This window comes from Heteronotia binoei, chromosome 3 (genome assembly GCF_032191835.1).
Source record: "Heteronotia binoei isolate CCM8104 ecotype False Entrance Well chromosome 3, APGP_CSIRO_Hbin_v1, whole genome shotgun sequence".
Classification (NCBI taxonomy): Eukaryota; Metazoa; Chordata; class Lepidosauria; order Squamata; family Gekkonidae; genus Heteronotia; species Heteronotia binoei.
The window spans coordinates 50,025,295-50,047,249 of record NC_083225.1 but is presented as its reverse complement, the minus strand read 5'-3'; the positions used below and the strand labels follow the sequence as shown (position 1 = coordinate 50,047,249).

General features: G+C 44.8%; 1 protein-coding gene across 1 annotated transcript; it reads left to right on the top strand.

Moving 5' to 3' along the window:
* The first annotated feature begins 5,323 nt into the window (after positions 1–5,323).
* LOC132568908 (sulfotransferase 1C1-like) lies at positions 5,324–20,897 on the top strand. The gene is made up of 7 exons (XM_060235091.1): positions 5,324–5,515; positions 7,607–7,735; positions 8,544–8,641; positions 9,231–9,357; positions 17,621–17,715; positions 20,341–20,521; positions 20,753–20,897. Exons 1-7 carry the CDS (start codon positions 5,344–5,346, stop codon positions 20,863–20,865), a joined length of 915 nt encoding a protein of 304 aa, XP_060091074.1. The 5' UTR covers positions 5,324–5,343; the 3' UTR covers positions 20,866–20,897.
* The last annotated feature ends 1,058 nt before the right edge of the window (positions 20,898–21,955 follow it).

Below are 21,955 nucleotides of genomic sequence, written 5' to 3'. Positions count from 1 at the left end.
CTAATCATAAAAATGTCAACTTGACAGTAAAGTTCATGGAAATCACCTTTTTGGCCCAATCTAAACATTCTAATAGTATGAAATCTGACTGTATACAATGGTCTTCTTTAGTATGCAATCCAGTTAAAAATAAGTAATTATTAACATAATTATTAATACCAGTCTCAAAGAAAAAAATGTAGAATATCCTTAAGGGCACAGCCTCAAAGCCATCCTAGAACCGCTTGGGATAGCAGCGGGGATATTACAAAGATATTCAGCTCTGTTTCCAATGTATGACTTGCAGGTGCAGAACAGCTTAGGATGTCAACAATGTCCTCAGCACACCTAAGCATAATATAAACCTTAGCTGGATACTCACATCTCAGGTGACAGGCTACACGATGTCATGATGCTATGCCTGAAGTAATTTACTCTTAGAAAACACAGAGGAATTTGGACGATGGGAACTCCTGAGAAAGGTCACTTTGTATGAAGGGGAACACTTTACACAAACAGCCAAAAAAGAGAATAAAGGCTATTATAGCTTATTGCTAACATTGCATTGCTCAAAACCCTTCCAGGTATTCCACCTCACAACACAAACACTAACCTAGACCCTCCACTCATTAGACTGGGGATGCATGGACAGGGCTGTAGCCAGGATTCAGAAGCTTGGGGGGCATTTAAATTTTTCAGAGGACACTCATCCACCCGGTGCTCCATGCAACCTTCCCTCTCCTTACTCCCCCACCCATCCTCCCTCCCTGCCACTCTCCCTGCCACCAAAATTGCTTGGGGGCAGTGGCAGAAACAGTCCTGACCTCACACTGGGGGCTACTTCTGCTCCCAGCCCCGCATGCTATGATAGTGGTGGGGAAGGAAGGCTGAGTTCCTCAATTTCCAGGGCCCCACAGCACACTGGCAAGGGATGTGCCAGCTTCTTGTCCACCTCGCTCAGGCATAGCTAAGACTCTCCCTCCTGTTGCTTTTGCTGCAGCCCTCCACTCCACTAAGATCGTGTGCCGGCCGGGGGGGAGGGGGGCGGGCAGAAGCATCACCCAGCTTCCTGGGCAAGTTAAAGGGCTCACGATCAGCTGGTCGATGGGCCTTTTAACTCAGGCAGGAGGCGAGGACTGTTTCTGCCATGGTCCTGCAAGCAATTTGAGGGGAGGGGAGGCCTGTGGTGAGAGCGGTGGGGGGGTATGTGTGTGAGTGCTGTCAGCCTTCCTTCCCCTCCACTAAAATAGTGCTGGGCTGGGGGCAGAAGCAGCCCTCAGCCTCCCCGCCAGTTAAAGGGCCACTGATCAGCTGATCGGATGGACCGACTGAACTGATTTGTTATTTTAAAAATGGACTGTCAACCTTCTCCCCCCCCCCCCCGCAGTTTTCCCTCTAAGCTGCAAAGTCTTGTGAGCAAAAATTCTGCTTTGTGAGCTACTGTGAGGAAAAGCCCCCTACTTTTCATACACATGGACATCATGATCGCCAGTGTGGTTGCCAGGGTGCCTGGAGATTTGACTCTCACACATCTGCTCTAAGAAGTGGACTTTGCTTACAGTTTCTAAGGCTTATATGGCAGCTTTGCATTCTACATCTCTGAAGAGTGTTAGCCAGAACTACAGACATGCTCCAGCTGCTCCTTGTGTGCCCAGTCTTGGCCACTGCAGTGGAAGAAGCCAGGCCACCATGTTTCCAGCCTATCTCCATGAACCTAAAGCTAACAACAGCAGAATCCATCTTGCTTTCCTGATCCAAGCATACCCCACCAGGCTGAACTCATTCCTTCTTAGTGGGAAAGTCACACGTACACACCCTGAGCCTGCAAGCAACTCATGAATGGATTAATAGCTCCACTGTTGATCCTAATTGCTCAGCAATACCAGAACAATAAATCTTGCCCAGCAGAAGATGAGATAAGAGGAAGGACATCTCCTGTCTTCATCAAGTCTTTTGTCTAACCCGGGTGGTACCTAGGCCAGTATTTGATTCCCTATTGTCACCTTCCCAGCTAATCCCATTTAACCTTAAGTATCCAGCCATTTCCATTCTCACCCCAGTCTAATACCTTGGAGCCGCCCCAGGCAGCATTGCAGCTTGGAAATTTCCAGCTTCACCAGACTAAGGTGAAGTTCATTGGTCAAAACTGGCATCCAATTAGGTGTCAGCAAGGGATGTCCAGCCTCCTTGGTCATCACAGAGCCCCCCTTGCTCCTCCCCAAGACCTCCCAGCCCCTAAGGGTCTAAGGGAGTCTATTTAACCTCTGACCCAACTCCACTCATGTGTGTTTTCTATTCAGCAACCCCTATTACCCGCTGTCTAGATCCATCCCCAATTCTGGCCACAGTGTTGGGTCCATTTCCCCTGTCCTCTTAAGTCGCCATTGGAAACCTTCCTGGAAGACTACGATGGTAAATATGACCCTGTTTGTCTACCCATATATGTTCCCCTATCAATCTATCTGTGTTTCCTAGACCTGTGTGAATGTGTGAGTGTTTTGTATTTTTACCTGGTATGAAAGAACTATTATTCTGAATAAATTACAATTGGTTTTACTAAATTAGAGTCCTTTATTGAGCATTGACTATCTGAATGGTTGAGCCTGGTATACACAGATAATAAAAGATTCCTATTGGGACAGCTGTCTCTCAATCTAATTTCCCAATCTCATTTTGAGAGCAGTTTCCCTAACACTACTGGCATTAAACTTGTGAGCTGCTGCATACATTAGTGTGCTCTAGGGCCATTTTTTCCTGAGTCAAGACAAAAATGGGTGAGCTGGCGATTAAAAATCTGTGAGCCAGCTCACACTAACTCAGCTTAGAGGGAACACTGCTTCCTCCCCCCTAATATTTCGTCCCGTTGCAGCAAAAAAGCAGAAAAAACAAGGATGATGGGGGGGGGAGAGAGAAGCTGCAACTTCCTCGTTCCCCCCCCCCAATATCCCCACCAGTTGAGGCAAGATTTTTGCCTCCTCGAAGGACAAAAAAAACCTGCTTCCCCCCTTCCTGCCTGCTCGCTTCGCTCCTTCCCTCCGGCTGAGGCGATGCGCCAGTCCCGGCTTGGCCACTGAAGAGAAGAGGGGAGAAACCAACCGCCCTCTTCAGCCTCGTGGCCTGCCAAGGCGGGCTCCACCCTGTGCAGACAAGGGCAGTCTTAGTCACAGACCAATGGAGATGGATGTCCAGAGTTCAGATCTAACGAAACCACTGAAAATCATTATGTTCCTTTTGTCTTGTAGCCATGGTGATCAGAATCTAAGACACAATATATGTTTGACAAGAAATATTGATTAATCTGAAAGGCAGTATTAGTAAGCAGCACTTTAAAACCCACTGTGGCAGTTTAAAAACCCCTCTTCTAGTTAATGTGGTTGGTCTTATTGTGTGTAGTTTCATTTTGTTTGGTCTTAATAAAAGGTATTACACAGTCGCTGTAGAGCTACCTTCTTGTTTTCCTTTTTTGCCTCCTCTGGGTGACATGCCACCTGACTAGCATGACTTAACTAGGCCTTGCTGTTTTCTTCTGTTCAGCAGTAGCCCCCCCTGGCAGCCACTGTGACATGGCAGTCAGCACTTCAGAGCAGGGTCTGCCAGACCCAGCTTCTTGCTGCAGAAGCTGACTGGGTATTTTTAGACCAGTCACAGACTTTTACCCTAACCTGCCTTACAGGGTTGCTGTGAAGAACCAAAGGGAGAAAGGAGAATTATGAAAGCTGCTTTGATCCCCACTGCAGAGAAAGACTGTACTTTTCCTAGGTAGAGGCTGCAGAGAGGGGGGAGCAGGGTGAAAGCAGTCTACGCTGTCTCTTTTGCCCCCTAACACTTCTTTCTCAATCTACCTGCCTTCTCTAATAACCTAGCCCACATTTCCCCACTTGTTTCCCTTCTCAATAGCTGCCTTCCCAACATACCTTGCCTCCCTCAGTCTTTCCTTCCCCTCCCAGCTCCCTACACCAAGGCAACAACACTCACTCACAGAAAATTTCTAGTGCCCGTTGTATTTCTCCTCACACTGGGCCTTAATACTAGTGTCTTAAATAAAACCATGTTGGTCTTAAAGATGCCACTGGACTCAAATTTTATTCTGCTGCTTCAGACCAACATGGCTACCCAACCAGATCTATAAAATTCTCAGACTTCAACATGGCAATAAAATCAGAGCAAAAGGTGGGGAGGGGAGCCACCAACAAATTTTAAACAAATCAAATGGCCCATTATTAACATCTCTGTTGTAATTGGTTCCTGCTGAACCACCCTCTGCTTCCTCCTGTTTCAGTGTTCAATCTAAACTCTGACCAAACCCTCACAACACTCCTGGTTGGATACAGAATTAGTGTGCACTATCCTGTCATTGCTTCCCCAGGGAAGATTTCTAAGGACCTGGACCTCACATCTCTGTAATTCAGAGTCCAATATCTTTTATTGTGCAGAAGACAACAATTTCTTCACAGAGCAAGGACATTCAGTTAAAAAACTACAGGAAAGAAATCTAAAAAGCCACTCTTCACCTTGTGCTGTAAGTATCCTTTTGTAGTAGAGATGTTGTTCTAACTGATGCCTTTGTGCCCTTTGAATAACAGATAGCAAGTCATAGCCAACATTGTTGGGGAATATATATAACTGGACAGTATTCTATAAGATCACAATTAAGAAACAGATGAATAACCAGGTGCCATTCAGGTTTCATTTATAATTAAGAAAAAGTAATATGTAGCTTTAAAAGTCTGTATTTTAAATTTCCTGAAGAAAGTTTGGGGGTTTACCTCTATTCTTTGCAAGCCTACTGTATTATTTGGCTAATAATAGATCCAAAATGCTCAGCTTGCATAGCACAAAATTAAGCAAAACAAAAAAAAATTGCTTTAAAATTCTTCTATCAATATGAATATGACAAACATCTTGTGCTTTTAAAAATTTAATTCCATTATTTCAGTGCAAACAATCTATTGTCTGATGTGGATCAAAAGTGGATGTTAAAATTCTCGTTGTATAATGAGTTTTTAAAACAATAGTAGTGGCCTGGACTTAGACTGTGTATGATCTTGAATGCCTTCAATCATTTGAAATTGAACTATTCAATCATTTGAAATTGAACACTGAACTATTCATTTGCAACATAGGTCCTTTATCCTCCAACATTCCAAATCACAGAAGCTTTAGTGTGAGATTTTCACTTTACCTGATCTCTGCAGTAACATTTTGAAGTTCCATGGTAGGAGTGGATCAGCAGGTATAGCACCCTTCTGGGAGACCCAAACTTGACACTATAGTGTGCATATTGAGCTGGTTCCTGACTCAGATCCCACCGATAAATCTACATTTTTCTCCAAAGAAGATCCAAAAAATTGCCATTTGTTCTTCATGTCTGCCAAAAAGAAGGAAGTAATAAAAATAGACTGGAAAGTGACCCGGAATGAAATTGCTGAGGTGGAAGGGATTCCTTTTACGACAAAAACTTATGACATATGGGATAAAATTTGGACTTTCCAAGCCAAATCTGATGATCTTCTCATAGCAACATATGCAAAGGCAGGTAAGTGTATGGGCAGAAATGAAATGAAGTAGGTATGCACTTCCTTTCTGGACTGAACCCCATACTTTGGTAACTTCAGTTTATCTAGCCTGGCATGAGCAAAGGGTTTAGCAGCTATCACTGCAAGTCCCTGCGTCCCACCAGTATCATGGTGAATTGTACACCTCTTACAGTTTCCCTGGCTTTCCCCTGTTCTTGCTCAAACCTGCTTTGCTTCAAAGTTATGGAGGAAAGTTGCAGCAAAGCCTGTATGGAAGCTGTGGGAGCAGGAAAGCTGGGATTTTCCTGGTCTCACTCCCACAGCAGCTGTTTCCCCACAGTCGTCATTTCTTTCCCTGTCATGGGGGGTGGGGGTAGTTGTTTCTTAAAATTGGTAACTGAATGTATATTATCAAAGATTTCAGGTTTTCACGGCTGGTAACATCATTAGGGTTTGTAGAATCCTTCGGGATCAAGTGCCGTGTTCTACTGGAGAAAGTTTTCCTTCCAGACATTTCGTTCTCAGCTGCGGAGAACATCCTCAGTGGCGTTGCAACCGGAACAGGCGCTCAGACCTTCTTGGCTGCTGTGCATTGAGTGACAGCAGCCAAGCAATGCACAGCAGCCAAGAAGGTCTGAGCGCCTGCTCCGGCTGCAACGCCACTGAGGATGTTCTCCGCAGCTGAGAACGAAACGTCTGGAAGGAAAACTTTCTCCAGTAGAACACGGCACTTGATCCCGAAAGATTCTACAAACCCTAATGAATGTATATTCTCTGAATTACCCACTTTTGTTTTTTAAGGAAGTTTCTTGCACCTTTTGTTGTCAAGATACGTATCTCTCTCCACGAAAAGGGTTATAACTTTATTCAGTTGCTGATCAAAGGGACTGGCTCTGAGAGACCATTTCTCTCCATACACTCCCAGGAGAGCCTTGTGCTCCACTGACCAAGATCTACTGGATGTCCACTCAGTCTCAGTGGAGGGGGGAATGGCCGCTGCCATGGTGGGGGCAATGGGACAGGGAAACAGTGAGGAAAGTTACCTTTTGGAAGCCCTGCTGAAGCTACACTATATTAGCAGGAAATTACACAAGCCTGTCTCTGTGTGGAAAACATACTTGTGACTCAGTAATAGGGTTCCAAACCCCCTGACAAGGGTGGGGTTTCCTCTGCTTTCGGGACCTCCAATCTGACACCATGGATCTGGCTGGCAGAGGTGACATCATTGTGGTGTGCATGCTTTGTGCATGTGAATAAGGCTCCAGGAAAGAGTACTGGATTCCTCTGCCACTGACAAGGTAAGTCCTGGCAACCCAACTCAGAAGGCTCTAGTTAGGGTTACCAGGAGGCTTGCCAGTTCCACATTGGGTAGAGCCTGAGGAGAGTGTAGTTTGGAACATAATGTCATACAGTCCAACTTCTAAAACAGTCATTTTCTCCAAGTGAAATTATCGTTGTTGCCTGGAGATCAGTTATAATAGCAGGAGATCTTCAGCCACCACCTGGAAGTTGGCAACCCTAGTTACCAAGTGTCCCAATACAGTACAGAGAGACGTCCCATCCCCTGCCACATGGTTGTGGTTAAATCATAGAATTTTGGGTGAATGCTAAAGCATCACCCCAGTGTGATGATATAATGTCCGAGATGGGCCATAAAAAGAAGAGTTGGAGGTATACCCTGACATTCACTCAGCGTCTCAAAGCGGCTTACAGTCTCCTGCCCTTCCTCTCCTCACAATAGACACCTCGTGAGGTAGGTGGGGCTGAGAGAGCTCTGAGCTAACTGCTCTTGAGAAAACAGCTCTAGAGAACTGTGACTGGGTCAAGGTCACCCAACTGGCTGCATGTGGAGGAGTGGAGAATCAAACATGAGTCCATTGCTCTTATCTATTATACCAAACTGGGTCTCCAAAATAGGTATTATTGTGCCTGGGAAACTGATCACCCCCCCGCCCTCCCCCCACACACAAAACCTTAAATCCTTGCATCCTACATCTTCTGCCAGTTGCCATGCCTGGCAATTCCAGCTCTAGTCCACAAAAGTTTATGCCACAATAAATTTGCTAATTGTTACAGTGCCACATTTCTTTGTTCATTTTTACTATTTTCAGGTACAACATGGACTCAGGAGATTGTAGACATGATCCAACATGATGGAGATACCGAGAAATGTAGACGTGCTCCCACTGCTGAACGACAGCCTTTTATTGAATGGGTTATCCATGAAAGTTTACCCTCAGGTAAACAACACACAAATAGATGTGTAGGTTAAAAATAATTCTGAAGTTAACCACATTGCTAAGAAATTTTAAATTTCAAAAGCTTCTGATATGATGAAAGTATCCCTTGATAAAATGAAGTAAAGTCTCCTTTTCATATTCAGTCAGGGATCACAGTCACCCAAAATATGCATGCATAAATATATACATAGCAGTGTACATCTTCATCTCACTGGATGAAGCATAGACCCAGATGAGATCAGTATATGATTAAGGATCTATTTTTAAAAGGATGATTTGAAAATAAAAATTTGAAATTAGCAGAGTGAAAACATTGCCAGTAGATGTTTCCTGAAGTAACATATTTTGTCCTGAAAGAGCATTCTCTTTAAAAATTCAGAGAAAAATGAGTCATCCTGTATCCCTAGCTGCTGAGAGCAGAACATTATTTTGCCTCCCCCCACAAAGATCTAGGTTTTTTTTCATTTTGAACATTTTCTATTATCATAACAGAACACAGTTTTTCTTTAAATAAACTGTAAATAAACTTATTTTCTGTAAATAAACTACTTGTCCTGAGAGAAAGAAGTGATTAGTCACAAATTAATCAATAGCTAGAATTAACTTTGATGTTCCAGGCAGAATTCCCAGATTAAATTTATAACTGATCTTTAAACGAAGCTCAAAGGACACTGAAACACCTGACTTTCCCAGTAGATAGCAGAATATCACCACTGTTAATGTGTCTTAGAAAGTGAGGTTCATGAGCACATAAAATAGTACTAGATAAGTTAAAAGAACACTGAGGAATAACTGGGTTTTTCCACAGGCCTGGATCAAGCTTTAAAAATACCTTCACCAAGGACACTGAAAACGCATCTTCCTGTACAGCTAGTACCCCCATCTTTTTGGGAGCAAAACTGTAAGGTAATGTGGTGGACAGAGATTTGAATCTATTTAACTGAAATAGAATTAAAACCAAATAGAATACTACCAGATTTCTGAATTGTAATGGCCCTCTGTAGACATTACATTCCCACAAACTGGGAGCCTGCCAAGAGTGTATCTGGAGTATTTCCATGATGCTCTAGTTATGCATTATGAATGATGAATTGTGTGAACTGAGCAACATGTGGATTTTCTATGTGTGCAGAGCCTCCATGCATGTGAACCAGAACCATAGTACACCCATGGAAAGTCTGTGTTGCCCAATTCGTGTGATAATATGACTGCGCATAGAGGATGCATAGTGATAACCACGCACTCTTGATAAGCACTATCAGCTGGCTTCCATTTTGCATGAATGCCACGTCTGTGGAAGGCTATCCTCTTAGATCAATTTTTAAAAATCTACTGATCATCTTCCACCATTGTGCATTCAAGCACAGACTTTCTAATCAGAAAATGCTTAGAACCAATTAACAACATTCTTCTTGCCTAGTTAATTACTGTCTATTTAATGTTTATATGTAATAAATAATTTTTGAATCCTCCTCACTTCTACACCCAAATCCAGATAATCTACGTGGCAAGAAATGCCAAAGATAATGCAGTATCTTACTACCACTTCCACAGAATGAATCAGATTATGCCTGAACCAGGAACATGGGAAGAATTTTTGGAGAAATACTTAGCTGGAAAAGGTGAACAGAATATCCTGGCACATGTTGTTTATTTTTAATTTAAAACTTGTAATCTTGTCTCTATAATTTAAATTTCAGACATCAAGCTTTGTTCTGATTATAGAAATAAAGTATATTCTGAGTATTACACAGCCACACAGAGATACACTTACTTTGACAATTGTCTTAAGGCAACTAATACAAATACAAGAAGAGCCTTGCAGGATCAGTCTTGTGGTCCATCTAGTCACGCAGCAGACAGTCAGTTGTCCTGGATGACTAGAGACTTAGGCAAGTCATGAGAGGGAGTAGGGGGATGGTTCTGGGGGAACATGGCGGGACGGAGTTCCAGAACCTCCTCATGGAAACAAAATATTTTAAAAATGTTTAAAAGTTCATGAGGGGCGCCCCATATATTTCTCGTTCATTTCTCTCTTGAGAGTTCTGGCACCTATTTTCCCAGGAATAAAGCCCTGAAAGGGAGGGCAGGAAGGGTTACATCACTGCTAAGTTATTGAGGGGATTTTGCCATCTTCTGGGCATGGAGCAGGAGTAATGGGGTGTGGGGGAAGTATTTGTGAATATCCTGCATTATGAAGGGGGGTTGACTAGATGACCCTGGAGGCCCCTTCCAGCTCTATGATTCTGTAAAGATCAAGGCCTTCTTATATGTTGACTCCTAGCTCTCATATTCAGTTTTACTTCCTCTCAATGGGAAGGTTTCCTCTAGTTACCATAGCTAGTAGCCATTGATGGCTTCCTGCATCTAATGCCCTTGAAGACATCTATACTAATATTTATTTATATTTTATTTATAATTTAAATTTATAAACCACCGTCTTCTGTGTAGTAATGGCCATCACTAAGTTCACAGGTAGTGAATTCCACCATTTAATTACTAATTTAGTATGGAAGTAATTTAGTATGGAAGTACCCGTGGTGCAGAGTGGTAAAGCTGCAGTACTGCAGTTGGAGCCCTCTGCTCACAACCTGAGTTCGATCCCAGCAAAAACTGGTTCAGGTAGCCGGCTCCAGGTTGACTCAGCCTTCCATCCTTCCGAGGTCGGTAAAATGAGTACCCAGCTTGCTGGGGGGAAGGTGTAGATGACTGGGGAAGGCAATGGCAAACCACCCTGTAAAAAGTCTGCCGTGAAAACGTTGTGAAAGCAACGTCACCCCAGAGTCAGAAACGACTGGTGCTTGCACAGGGGACTACCTTTACCTTTACTAACTTTTCTCCATCCTATTGTCCATGAATTTCATTGGGTACTCCTAACTTCTAATATTATAGGACAGAGAGGAAATGTTATGTACCTTCTCCAACCCTTGTATAATTTTATAGACCTCTAAATCCCTCTTGTTTCTAAACTGCTATAAATCCCCTCATCATCGTGGTTGCCCTCTTCTGAATTTTTTTTCTAGCTCTGTAATATCTTCTTTGAGATACAGTGATCAGAACTGTAACAGTATTCTAAATAAGTCTGCACTATACAGGGCCATTACAGTATTGGCTATCTTATTTTCTATCCAAGAATTGCCAGCATGGAGTTCATATTTTTCACTATTACCACCCAGTAGGATTACCAGCCTCCAAATAGTGCAAGAAGATCTCCTGGAGTTACAACTTATCTCAAGACTGCAGAGATAAATTCTTCCGGAGGAAATGGCAGTTTGGGAAGGGGGACTCCATTGCATTACATCCCTGCTGAGTTTTTTCCCCTCCCCAAACTTTCCCCTCCCCAGTCTCTGCTCCTAAATTTTCAGGAATTTCCCAAACTGGAACTGGTACCCCTACCACATAGTTAGTCATTTGTATGACATGGAATGGCTTCGTTATAAAAGGACAATAATTGGCCAAAGTTCTAGTGGTTTACCAAAATCCAGATTTTTTAAAAATGTAAGTATTAGTCTCTTTCCCGGTCAGATCTCCCCTTAGGGCTTCTCACAATTTTAAGCAGACACTATAATAATAATAATTTTTAATTTATATCCCGTCCTCCCCTCCTAAGCAGGCTCAGGGTGGCTCACATAAGATAATATAATATAAATACAGCATTACAGTAGTAGATAATAAACAAACAAAATACCCCGATTTAAATTATTACATTAGTTAAGCATTAAAACATCAGTAAAACAATTTAAAACACAGATTAATTTGGTGCTACAAATACCACATAGCTTGCATAGTGATGATATAATACTTCCACATTAAAAAGCCAGCTGTAAGAGGATGGTCTTACAGGCCCGGCAGAACTGGTTAAGGTCCCGCAAGGCCCGTACCTCTTCTGGTAGCTGGTTTCACCAGCAGGGTGCTGTAACCAAGAAAGCCCTCTCTCGTGTTGTTTTCAATTTGACCTCCTTCGGCCCAGGGATTGTCAGCAGGTTTTGTGAGCTAGATCGAAGCACTCTCTGGGGAACATGTGGAAAGAGACGGTCCCTATGGTAGACAGGTCCTCGGCCATATAGGGCTTTAAAGGTAGTAACCAGCACCTTGTAACGAATCCGGTACACAATTGGCAGCCAGTGCAGTTCCCGCAGGCCAAGCTGTATGTGCTCCCACTTAGGGAGTCCCATTAACAGTCTGGCTGCTGCGTTCTGCACTAGCTGCAGTTTCCGGGTTTGGCACAGGGGCAGCCCCATGTAGAGGGCATTACAGTAGTCTAATCTCGAGGTGACCATTGCATAGATCACTGTTGCTAGGTCATCGCGCTCCAGGAAGGGAGCCAACTGCCTTGCCTGTCTCAGATGAAAAAAGGTGGATTTAGCAGTGGCCACTATCTGGGCCTCCATTGACAAGGAAGGCTCCAGTAGCACCCCCAGGCTCTTGACCCTGCGCACTGTTTTCAGTGGCGCACCATCAAAGACCGGTAGGGGAATTTCCCTTCCTAGACCGCCACGGCTCAGGCACAGGACCTCTGTCTTCGTTGGATTCAGTGTCAACCCACTCAGCCTGAGCCATCCTGCCATGGATTGCAGCGCCCAGTCCAGATTTTCTGGGACATCGCCAGGCCAGTCGTCCATCAATAGATAGAGCTGGGTGTCATCAGTGTACTGATGGCAACCCAGCCCATACCTCCGGGCAATCTGGGCAAGGAGGCACATGTAATATAATATAATAATAATAAAATTTTATTTATATCCCGCCCTCCCCGCCGAAGCAGGCTCAGGGCGGCTAACAACATACATAGGTATTCAATACAATACAATAGGTATACAGACATTAAAATTAACGTTATTTAAAAACAATTCAGTTCAGTTCATATAAAAACAATTCAATAGCAAAATCATGTTGGCGGGTCCCTTTATTTAACCATCATAAATCAGCAGTCCGTAAAAGCCAGCTTAAAAAGGGTGGTCTTGCAGGCCCTGCGTAACTGGTCAAGGTTCCGCAGGGCCCACACCTCCTCCGGGAGCTGATTCCATAAGCATGGGGCCACGATGGAAAAGGCCCATGCACGAGTGTTCTGAAGTTTAGCCTCTTTTGGCCCTGGGATGGTCAGCTTGTTTTTCCCTGCTGACAGTGCTCTCTGGGGCTCATATGGGGAAAGACGGTCCCTCAGGTTGGCCGGTCCTCGACCATATAGGGCTTTAAAGGTAATGACCAGCACTTTGTAGCGAACCCGGTACATGACCGGCAGCCAGTGCAGTCCGCGTAGCCCCGGCTGTATATGCTCCCACTTCGGGAGTCCTAACAACAGCCTAGCCACCGCGTTCTACACTAGCTGCAACCTCCGGGTTCGGCACAAAGGCAGCCCCATGTAGAGGGCATTACAGTAGTCCAGTCTTGAGGTGACCATCGCATGAATCACTGTTGCTAGGTCCCGACGCTCTAGAAAAGGGGCCAACTGCCTTGCCCGCCTCAGATGGAAGAACGCTGACTTGGCAGTGGCTGCTATCTGGGCCTCCATTGATAATGAAGGCTCCAGTAAAACACCCAAGCTCTTTACCTGGTGCGCTGCTTTCAATGGCGCACCGTCGAAGACCGGGAGAGGTATTTCCTTCCCCAGAGCGCCGCGGCCCACGCAAAGGACCTCTGTCTTCGTCGGGTTCAACTTCAGCCCACTCAGTCTAAGCCACGTTGCAACAGCCTGCAATGCCTGATCCAGATTCCCTGGGGCGGAGTCAGGTTGGCCGTCCATTAGCAGATAGAGCTGGGTGTCATCTGCATATTGATGGCAACCCAGCCCAAACCTCCGAGCAATCTGGGCAAGGGGGCGCATATAGATGTTAAATAACATCGGGGAGAGAACTGCTCCCTGGGGCACCCCACAGTCTAGTGTGCACCTCTGGGACCGCTCGCTCCTGATCGCCACCCTTTGTCCCCGACCCTTGAGGAAGGAGGAAAGCCATTGCAAGGCCGATCCCCTAACCCCTATGTCGGCGAGGCGGCGGGTCAGTAGCTGATGGTCGACTGTATCAAATGCCGCCGACAGGTCTAACAGCATCAGCACCGCGACGCCGCCTCGATCCAGTTGCCGCTGGAGGTCATCTACCAAGGCGACCAGCACCGTCTCCGTCCCATGGCCTGGCCAGAAACCAGACTGGCACGGGTCCAGGATGGAAGCGTCATCCAGAAACCTCTGCAGCTGCAACACCACTGCCCTCTCAATAATTTTACCTAAAAATGGTAAATTAGACACCGGTTGGTAGTTTGCCAATTCGGCCGGGTCTGCTGTGCATTTTTTCAAGAGGGGACAGACCAAGGCCTCTTTCAGAGGTGTTGGAAAACGCCCCTCTAGGAGGGATCTATTTATGATGCCCCGTAAAGTCCCGTAAAGGACATCTAAGCTCCCTCCGGCAAAAGATTAAAATACAATAGATGTTAAACAACATCGGGGAGAGTACCACCCCCTGAGGCACCCCACAATTAAGTGGGTATCTCTGGGCAGCTCTACCCCAATCGCCACTCTTTGTCCCCAACCAGGAAAGAGGAAAGCCATTGTAAGGCCAGCCCCTGAATCTCTGCGTCGGCAAGGCGGCAGGTCAGCAACCGGTGGTCGACCGTATCAAACGCAGCTGATAGTCTAACAGCAGCAGTACTGCCGAACCGCCTCGATCCAGGTGCCGCTGGAGATCATCCATGAGGGCGACAAGTACTGTCTCCGTCCCATGGCCCGGGCAGAAGCCGGACTGCTAAGGATCTAAGACGGAAGTGTCATCCAGGAAGCTCTGCAGTTGTAGCGCCACTTCCCTCTCAATAATTTTACCCAAAAAGGGTAAATTTGAGACCGGTTGATAATGTGCCAATTCGGTCGGGTCTGATGTAACCTTTTTTAGGAGAGGGCGGACCACTGCCTCTTTAAGAGGCGTTGGAAAAAGACCCTCCGAGAGGGATCTATTTATGATGTTCCATATAGGATACCTAAGCTCCTTCTGGCAAGCTTTAATTAGCCAGGAGGGGCATTTTCATTTCATTTCATTTCATTTATATCCCGCCCTACCCCACCGAGGCGGGCTCAGGGCGGCTCACAACATAACAATTCTAACAATAAGGTTTAAAAAATTAAAATACAATAATAATTTACATAATTAAAAACAACCAGTATATCAATGTATCAGTCAATGTCAGTTGCTATCTTATCGTCTTCTTTCAGAATATTTCAATGCCAGTCAGTTATAAGCCAACCGGATATGAACGAACAATCCCAGTGTACAATCCCAGCATTTAAGTTGGATCCTCCCTTTATTCAGAATCATAACAAATTCACACAGCTAATTCACACATGGGTCCAAATCGCAAGTTGTAGGGGATACAGTAGAGAGAATCCTGTCAACCTCCTCCAGGCTGAGTGTGTTGAAGCGATCCAAGATTGAACTAGAAGACACGCACGGAGCCTTGAGTTCATTTACTGTATCCAATATGGCGGGGGGGAGGTCGTGGCGGAGCGATGTGACCTTGTCTGCAAAAAACTTTGCAAAAGCCTCACAGCATATCTCTAATTCCTTAGTATTTGGCCTGCCTTGTGGCAGTGTTGTCAGGTTCTAAATCATCTTAAATAATTGCGCTGGGCGCGAATTTGCAGACACAATCTTAGCCGCAAAGTAAATCTTCTTTGTGGCTTTGACTGCCATCTCATAGGACCTCATAAACTCTCTATAAGATGTTCTAGTTGCTTCATCCTGAGTACGCCACCATTGCTTCTCTAACCGTCTGAGTCCTCGTTTCAGCTGTCGCAGCTCCTGGGTATAACACGGGGCCAGCTTAGTGCGGGGGCGCAGAGGGCGCCAAGGTGCAATCTCATCAATGGCTCTGGAGAGCCGGCCATTCCAGGAATCCACCAGATCATCAAGAGAATCGCCAGGGGGCCAGGGATCCCGTAGAGCCGTTTGGAACCGCTCTGGGTCCATCAGGCTCCGCGGGCAAGCCAAAATAAGCTCGCCGCCCAAACGGGTTTGGGGTGGAGCATCCGCTTGAGCCTTAAGGACAAAGTGGTCCGACCATAGCACTGCCTCACCAGTTACATCGTCCACCATAATCCCAGTCGCAAAGATCAAATCTAACATGTGCCCCGCCTGGTGAGTGGGCGATGTCACAAATTGGGAGAGTCCCAGTGTCACCATGGATGACACCAGGTCCAGCACCCGACTAGAGGCCGTGTCATTGGCATGGACATTGAAGTAACCCAGGATCACAAGCCTTGGGTACTCCAATGCCCAGCCTGTTGTGGCCTCGATTAGGGCTGGTAAGGTGCTGGCTGGTGCGTTGGACGGACGGTATACCAGCCAAATCGCCAACCCTCCGCAACGTCCCACGCCAGACCGGCACATTCAATACCATCAATCTCTGGGGCTGAGAGAGCCCTAAAGGAGTAAGCCTCTCGTATGATTAGAGCCACCCCTCCCCCCTGTCCGCTAGTCCGTGATTGGTGACTATGCGGTATTTTTCTCTTACATTGCAGTGATGGCTTGGGCGACAGCTTCTCTCTCAGGGCCACTGTGTAGAGTTGTATTTTTAGTAGACAGAAGTATGGATTAAAGGTATGAGAAGGAATCTGGGATGGATTAGGCAGGACACAGACCATTTAGAGCAGGGATGTCAAACATGCAGCCTGGGGACAGATCAGGCTCCCAGAGGGCTCCTATCAGGACTGCAAGCAAGTCTGCTCCCTCTGTCTTGTTTCCTTCTGCATCACAGCCTGCTTTGCCAGACTTGCTCAATCGCACAGGAGCAACAGAGCAAAGCCTCTATTTTCTCCATTGGCTGAGGCTCCTCCCTTGGAGAGGAGGGAGGGGAGACCAATTCAGGGTTGCTATCTCAGTCACACAGCAGAGCTACTGAGCCAAGCCTCTCTTCTGACTATTTGCTAAGGCTCCTTCCCCTCCACATCCCCTGGGGAGGGAGGGAAAGAGCCAGAGCTTCCTTTGTCCAGTTCCCTCGATCACATAGGATACAAAGCACCTTTAAGGCCAACAAAGTTTTATTCAAGGTATGAGCTTTTTGCCTTGCTACACATAGAGAGCGTGTGTATGTGTTTTGGTGGCTCTTATGCCAGGGCTTTCCCGGGTGCAACTGGGTTTGCATCCCACTTTTCACTTTATTCAAGCCTTCATAATCCATTCTTTCTCAGTAGGAAACCAATGTAACTATTTAGATGAGGAATAACAAGCCACTGAGTATGTGTCCAGACCAAGTTCACCCAGCACATTTCCTTTGTAAAATGGTAATCTTTAAACATGTTTTATGTGTTTAAACATGTGTTTGTCTGTGTCCATTATAAAGTTAATATCTCCATTACCTGCCATTACATTTTATGACACATGGCCTGGCCCAAAAAGATCTCATTTATGTCAGATCCAGACCTCATAACAAATGAGTTCAGCACCCCTGCTTTAAAGAGTCGCTTAATTATCTTTCTTTCTAGAGTTGATGTTTCCGTTGTTTCCTTCTTTGTTATATTCTTAACTCTGAGACAACTAGCTTTCTCTTTGGAAAAAAATTGCCAAGCTGAATTATGAATAACTCTGGCATAAGTAATTTTGATTCCTGGCAGTTACTAAACTTAATCCACTGAAAACATGCATCTGTTCCAGTACCTGGAAAACTGACATGAAGTAATTATAACAAGCTAAATGATTGCAGTTTGTCCGTTCTTTTAATTCCAACATTTGCCTTTCTCGCAAATCATGGTCCTTACAACTGTTTGGGTGAATGCTCATGGACTAGATATTTCTTAGAAACTCAGTTTTTAGCACTATATTCCTTCATCTGAAGATGTTAATTTTCTTTAAAAATCAGATTGAATATTTTGTTGAGCTTGATGTTGAGATGACTTTTGTCTTTCAGTGCTCTGGGGCTCCTGGTATGATCACGTAAAAGGATGGTGGAGGGCAAAAGATAATCACCGTATTCTCTACCTCTTCTATGAAGATATCAAGAAGGTGAGTCTTTTTCCATGCTTTTGTCAAATCTGTTTAACCTTATTCTACTGAACTACCTGTGACACAACTGGCTTACATTCAGATGCACCATTTAAACTAACCGATAGATTCATAATATTCATATGCGTAGCATTCTGCTGTTGTGAAGCAGCATCATACCTAGATGAACCTTAGTAGAAATATTTTGTTAATGGTAAGTTGAATGTTAGCTTAGCGGGCTTTCCAGTAACAGCGTTATAAGGGTTGCCTTCTGTAACTGTGGCCAGCCATATATTACTTAGGAACATATCTGAAATAGTCCCCATGCATTATTTCAGTGTATATATACATGAACACTTTTATCCATAAACACTTGGCTGGGCAACAAACTGTACAGTCTCTCTTTATTATGCAAGACAGTTTGCATCACCAGTCACTTTAAATGGAAAACCCTAATTTTCACTGGTCTGGTCGGCTAGGGTGCCCACTGAGCTGCTGTGGGGTAACTTTTGGGAGTCCTTGTCAGAAGTCATGTCACGTCTACCTTCCTGTCATTCCAAACATACCTTTGGAGAATTACGGGTGACCCAGCCATCCTAACAGGTGTTTATTTCCCTTTGCATAAAAGAATTTGCTGCAGGTTGTTTCAGCCCAGTGGAGGGTGCTGTGAGAGTTGTGGGCACTCTATCCTTGCTTAACTGGTGGGACTGGGGTACCTGCCAAGTTGTTGTGGGGTTACTTTGCAGAGCCCTTATTGAAAGTCTCTTGTCTGCCTTTCTGTTCTTCCAAATCTTCCTTTGCAGAATTGTGGATGGCCCAGCCAGCCTGACAGGCGTTTCCTGTGCAGAGAAGAATATACTGAAGTATTTCAGCCCTTGGAGGGGGGCTGTGAAGCAATGGTCATGCTTCCTTTGTCTGATGGGGCTGGAGTGCCACCAAGCTGTTGTGGGATAGCTTTGAGAAGCCCCTAGCAGAAGTTTCTTGTGATGTCTACCTTTCTACTGTTGTATCACTTAAAATGGAAAACTCTGATTTCCACTGGTCTAGTGGTGCTGGGCTGCCCACCAAACTGTTGGCATGGGGTAACTTTCAGGGGCCTCTGTCAAAAGTCTCTTGTCATGCCTGCTTTTCTGTCCTTCAGAAAGTGCCTTTGGGGTCTTGGGGAGGGGGGCTGCAAGCATAGGGAGGACGCTTGTCTTGCTTCCACTCTCTGGCTGGGGTCTGCCTTCTCAGTTGTGGGCGGAGAGAATTCTCCCTGTGCTGCTGGCTAAAATTTTGTGCACCAGCACCCCCTAGTGCAGCTTAGAGGGAATTTTAGATGGTGAAGGAGTACCTTGCCAAGTCCCCTGAGGTTGCTGATACTGACTCCCTAGAGTACTGGTTATGGAAGGCCCAACCTCTCTTGCATGGCCATGAGCCCTGGGTCTAACACCCAAACCCCAGCAGATGAGAGGAGTTTACAATCAGGAGGGTATAAAACATGGGTCCTCAGCCAAGACACTCAGCACGAGCAGAGAGGCAGGTAGCACACAGCCCTGGGTCCATCTAACACTCAAACCCCAACAGGGGAGAGAATTTCACAATCAGGATGGTGTAAACGTGGGTCCTCACTCAGCCAAGGCACCTAGTAGCTAAGCCCCACTGCTCAGCATGAGCAGAGAGACACCCGGGAGGGAATAGTCTGCTAGTCAGCTTTTAACAACTTCTCTGCCTCTCTGTGTAACTGAAAAGTGGAAGGCAGACAGACAAACAGGTGTGGAGGTGAGCTGAGCATATATATAGCTTTCTGATCCTAGAACTCGGAATGGGAAGTGTTATTAGCAGCCAGAAAGTGCTTGTTAAACTTTAGAGGGCTCCTGTTGGTGTTTCCAAGGCTGGAAAAGTCCACCCCCCTGTTGTCTTGGAATTTTGTAAATCGTTTAATTGAGCGGAGACAATTTGTCTGTTAGTATATTGATTCACAAACAGCACCAAAGTTCCTGGAATGTTTGTCCCTTCCACAAACATCGCTTCATGAACCCGGAACCAGCCAGAATTTGCGACAAACTTTACTTTGTAAGCCAGTCTGTGTCCACCCCTAGTTGTCATAGTTCAAAAGTACTGCTAGATCTGCTCTCTGTGATTTTGCCAGATTGTCAAGTCCCCCTTGGACACTGGTTGGGGATGGAGAGGTAGAGCTGCCAGATCCAGGTTAGTGAATTCCTGGAGATTTGGGAATGGAGCCTTGGAAGGACAGGGATCTCAGTGGGGCATAATGCCATAGAGTCCACCCTCCAAAGCATTCATGTACTCCAGAGGAACTTATCTCTGTAGGCGGGAAATTAGTTCAAATTCCAGGAGATCCCCAGGTTCCACCCTAATGAAGTTGCTTAATCCTTTTTAGTGCCATTTAGCAACAGCCATCATGTCTTCTACTAGTGAATCACATGTTAAATTTTTCATTGTGAAAAAGTAGTGATTTTTGTCTATCTCCCATCAGCTTCACTGGATAAATAAGACAGAGAGAAGTGAGACAGAGAGGAGTTTTGCTTTTCCATTTGTAAGCAGAAGCAGTAATATTTGATTTGCTTAGACAGCTTTTCTTCCATTCAATTAATGTCTTTTTCTTCTCTCCCTAACTGATAGTTGACTGGTTTCTCTTTATAGAACCCAAGGCGTGAAATCCAGAAGGTGATGCAGTTCCTCGAAAAGGACCTAGATAATGAAATTCTAGATAAAATCATCCAGCATACACAATTTGAGATCATGAAAGATAATCCCATGGCAAACTATACCGCTATGCCTTCAGAGATAATGAACCATAAAATTTCCCCATTCATGAGAAAAGGTACTACATTCTCTGTAAACTACTTGTCTTTAAAAACTTAGTTTCTGGCAAAAAAAAACCCCAATCATTTGCACTTCTCTTTAAAAAAATTGTTTCTGGCAAATAGAATCATTTGCATTACTAACATTATCTAAATTAGCAGAATAGGGAAACTAAAATTTATTTCCTGAAGCGAAAACTGAAGAACTTTTGGAGATGGTAATTGCTTCTATCTGTTTTTTCCTGCTTTAGGAGCCGTTGGAGACTGGAAGAACCATTTTACTGTAGCACAAAATGAGAAATTTGACAAAGTCTATAAGCAGAAGATGGCAGGAACTTCTTTGACTTTCTGCATGGAGCTTTAAGAAGGAATATATTCTCCATTATACCACTACCACTTTCCCCATTATTTCAAACAGAGTTGCCAGTGAACTTCTCTCCCCTGTTGGGGTTTGAGTGTTAGATGGACCCAGGGCTGTGTGCTACCTGCCTCTCTACTCGTGCTGAGTGTCTTGGCTGAGGACCCATGTTTTATACCCTCCTGATTGCAAACTCCTCTCACCTGCTGGGGTTCGGGTGTTAGACCCAAGGGGGTGGAGAATATTGAATCAGATAAGCCTGTCTGCCTGCGCTGTTGGGTGTCTGTGTGAATAAAACGGTATGTAGAATGATTTTAACTTGGTCATTTTGGGGGCCCATGGCCGACTAAGTTCTGCTCTTGGTACCAAAAGTAAACCTCATTTCATACCAGTAATGTGTGCGGACCTCGTTATTTCTCTGCTTCACCAGCATGTTATCAGTGTCCACTCTCCAAACCAGCCGTTTTCTTCAGGGAAACAAATGTCTGTCATCTGGAGATAACTTGTAATAACAGGAGGCAACCCTAAACAAATTGGATTATTCTGAGGCAATACGCAGCTTGATCCCATGCATGTTTACTCAGAATTAAGTCCCACTGAGTACAAAATGTCTTGCTTCTGAGGGTGGATGAAATTTTAGCCAGGTTTACTCTTTCTCTCCACATTTGTTTTCCCATTAAATATCCCTATCTTATTTACTCCTTCAGCCCTTCTCTTTTCCTTGGCCTAATGATTTCACTTTCTGCTTTTCCAAAAACCGTGCTTGATTAGAGCAAGGCTTTGCACTACATAGTTCCATAATGTCTTTTTTGCTAGAGTTTATTTCAGATAGATAGATAACAATAATGGAAAGACGCTTAGCATGTCTTTAGTCAGGACAGCCTGGAATATGAGCAGACACCAAAATACACCTTTGCACTTCTACGCATTATGATCATTTGCTGTTGCTTCCTTTACAATTCTAAACGTTTGCTTGTATTTATTTTTAAAATGTACCTCTGGCAAGAATGCTCAATATTGGACTATAAATGCTCAATATCGGACTATAAATGCACAACAAATAAAACAAATAAATCGAGATTGCACGTATTCGTTT

Bases quoted from the DNA above. Each gene is read 5' to 3' on its own strand.
- LOC132568908 (XM_060235091.1), top strand. From the start codon at position 5,344: ATGTCTGCCAAAAAGAAGGAAGTAATAAAAATAGACTGGAAAGTGACC. The intron at 9,358-17,620 runs GTGAACAGAATA...TTTGTCTTTCAG, and splicing joins GAAATACTTAGCTGGAAAAG to TGCTCTGGGGCTCCTGGTAT. The intron at 20,522-20,752 runs GTACTACATTCT...TTCCTGCTTTAG, and splicing joins TTCCCCATTCATGAGAAAAG to GAGCCGTTGGAGACTGGAAG.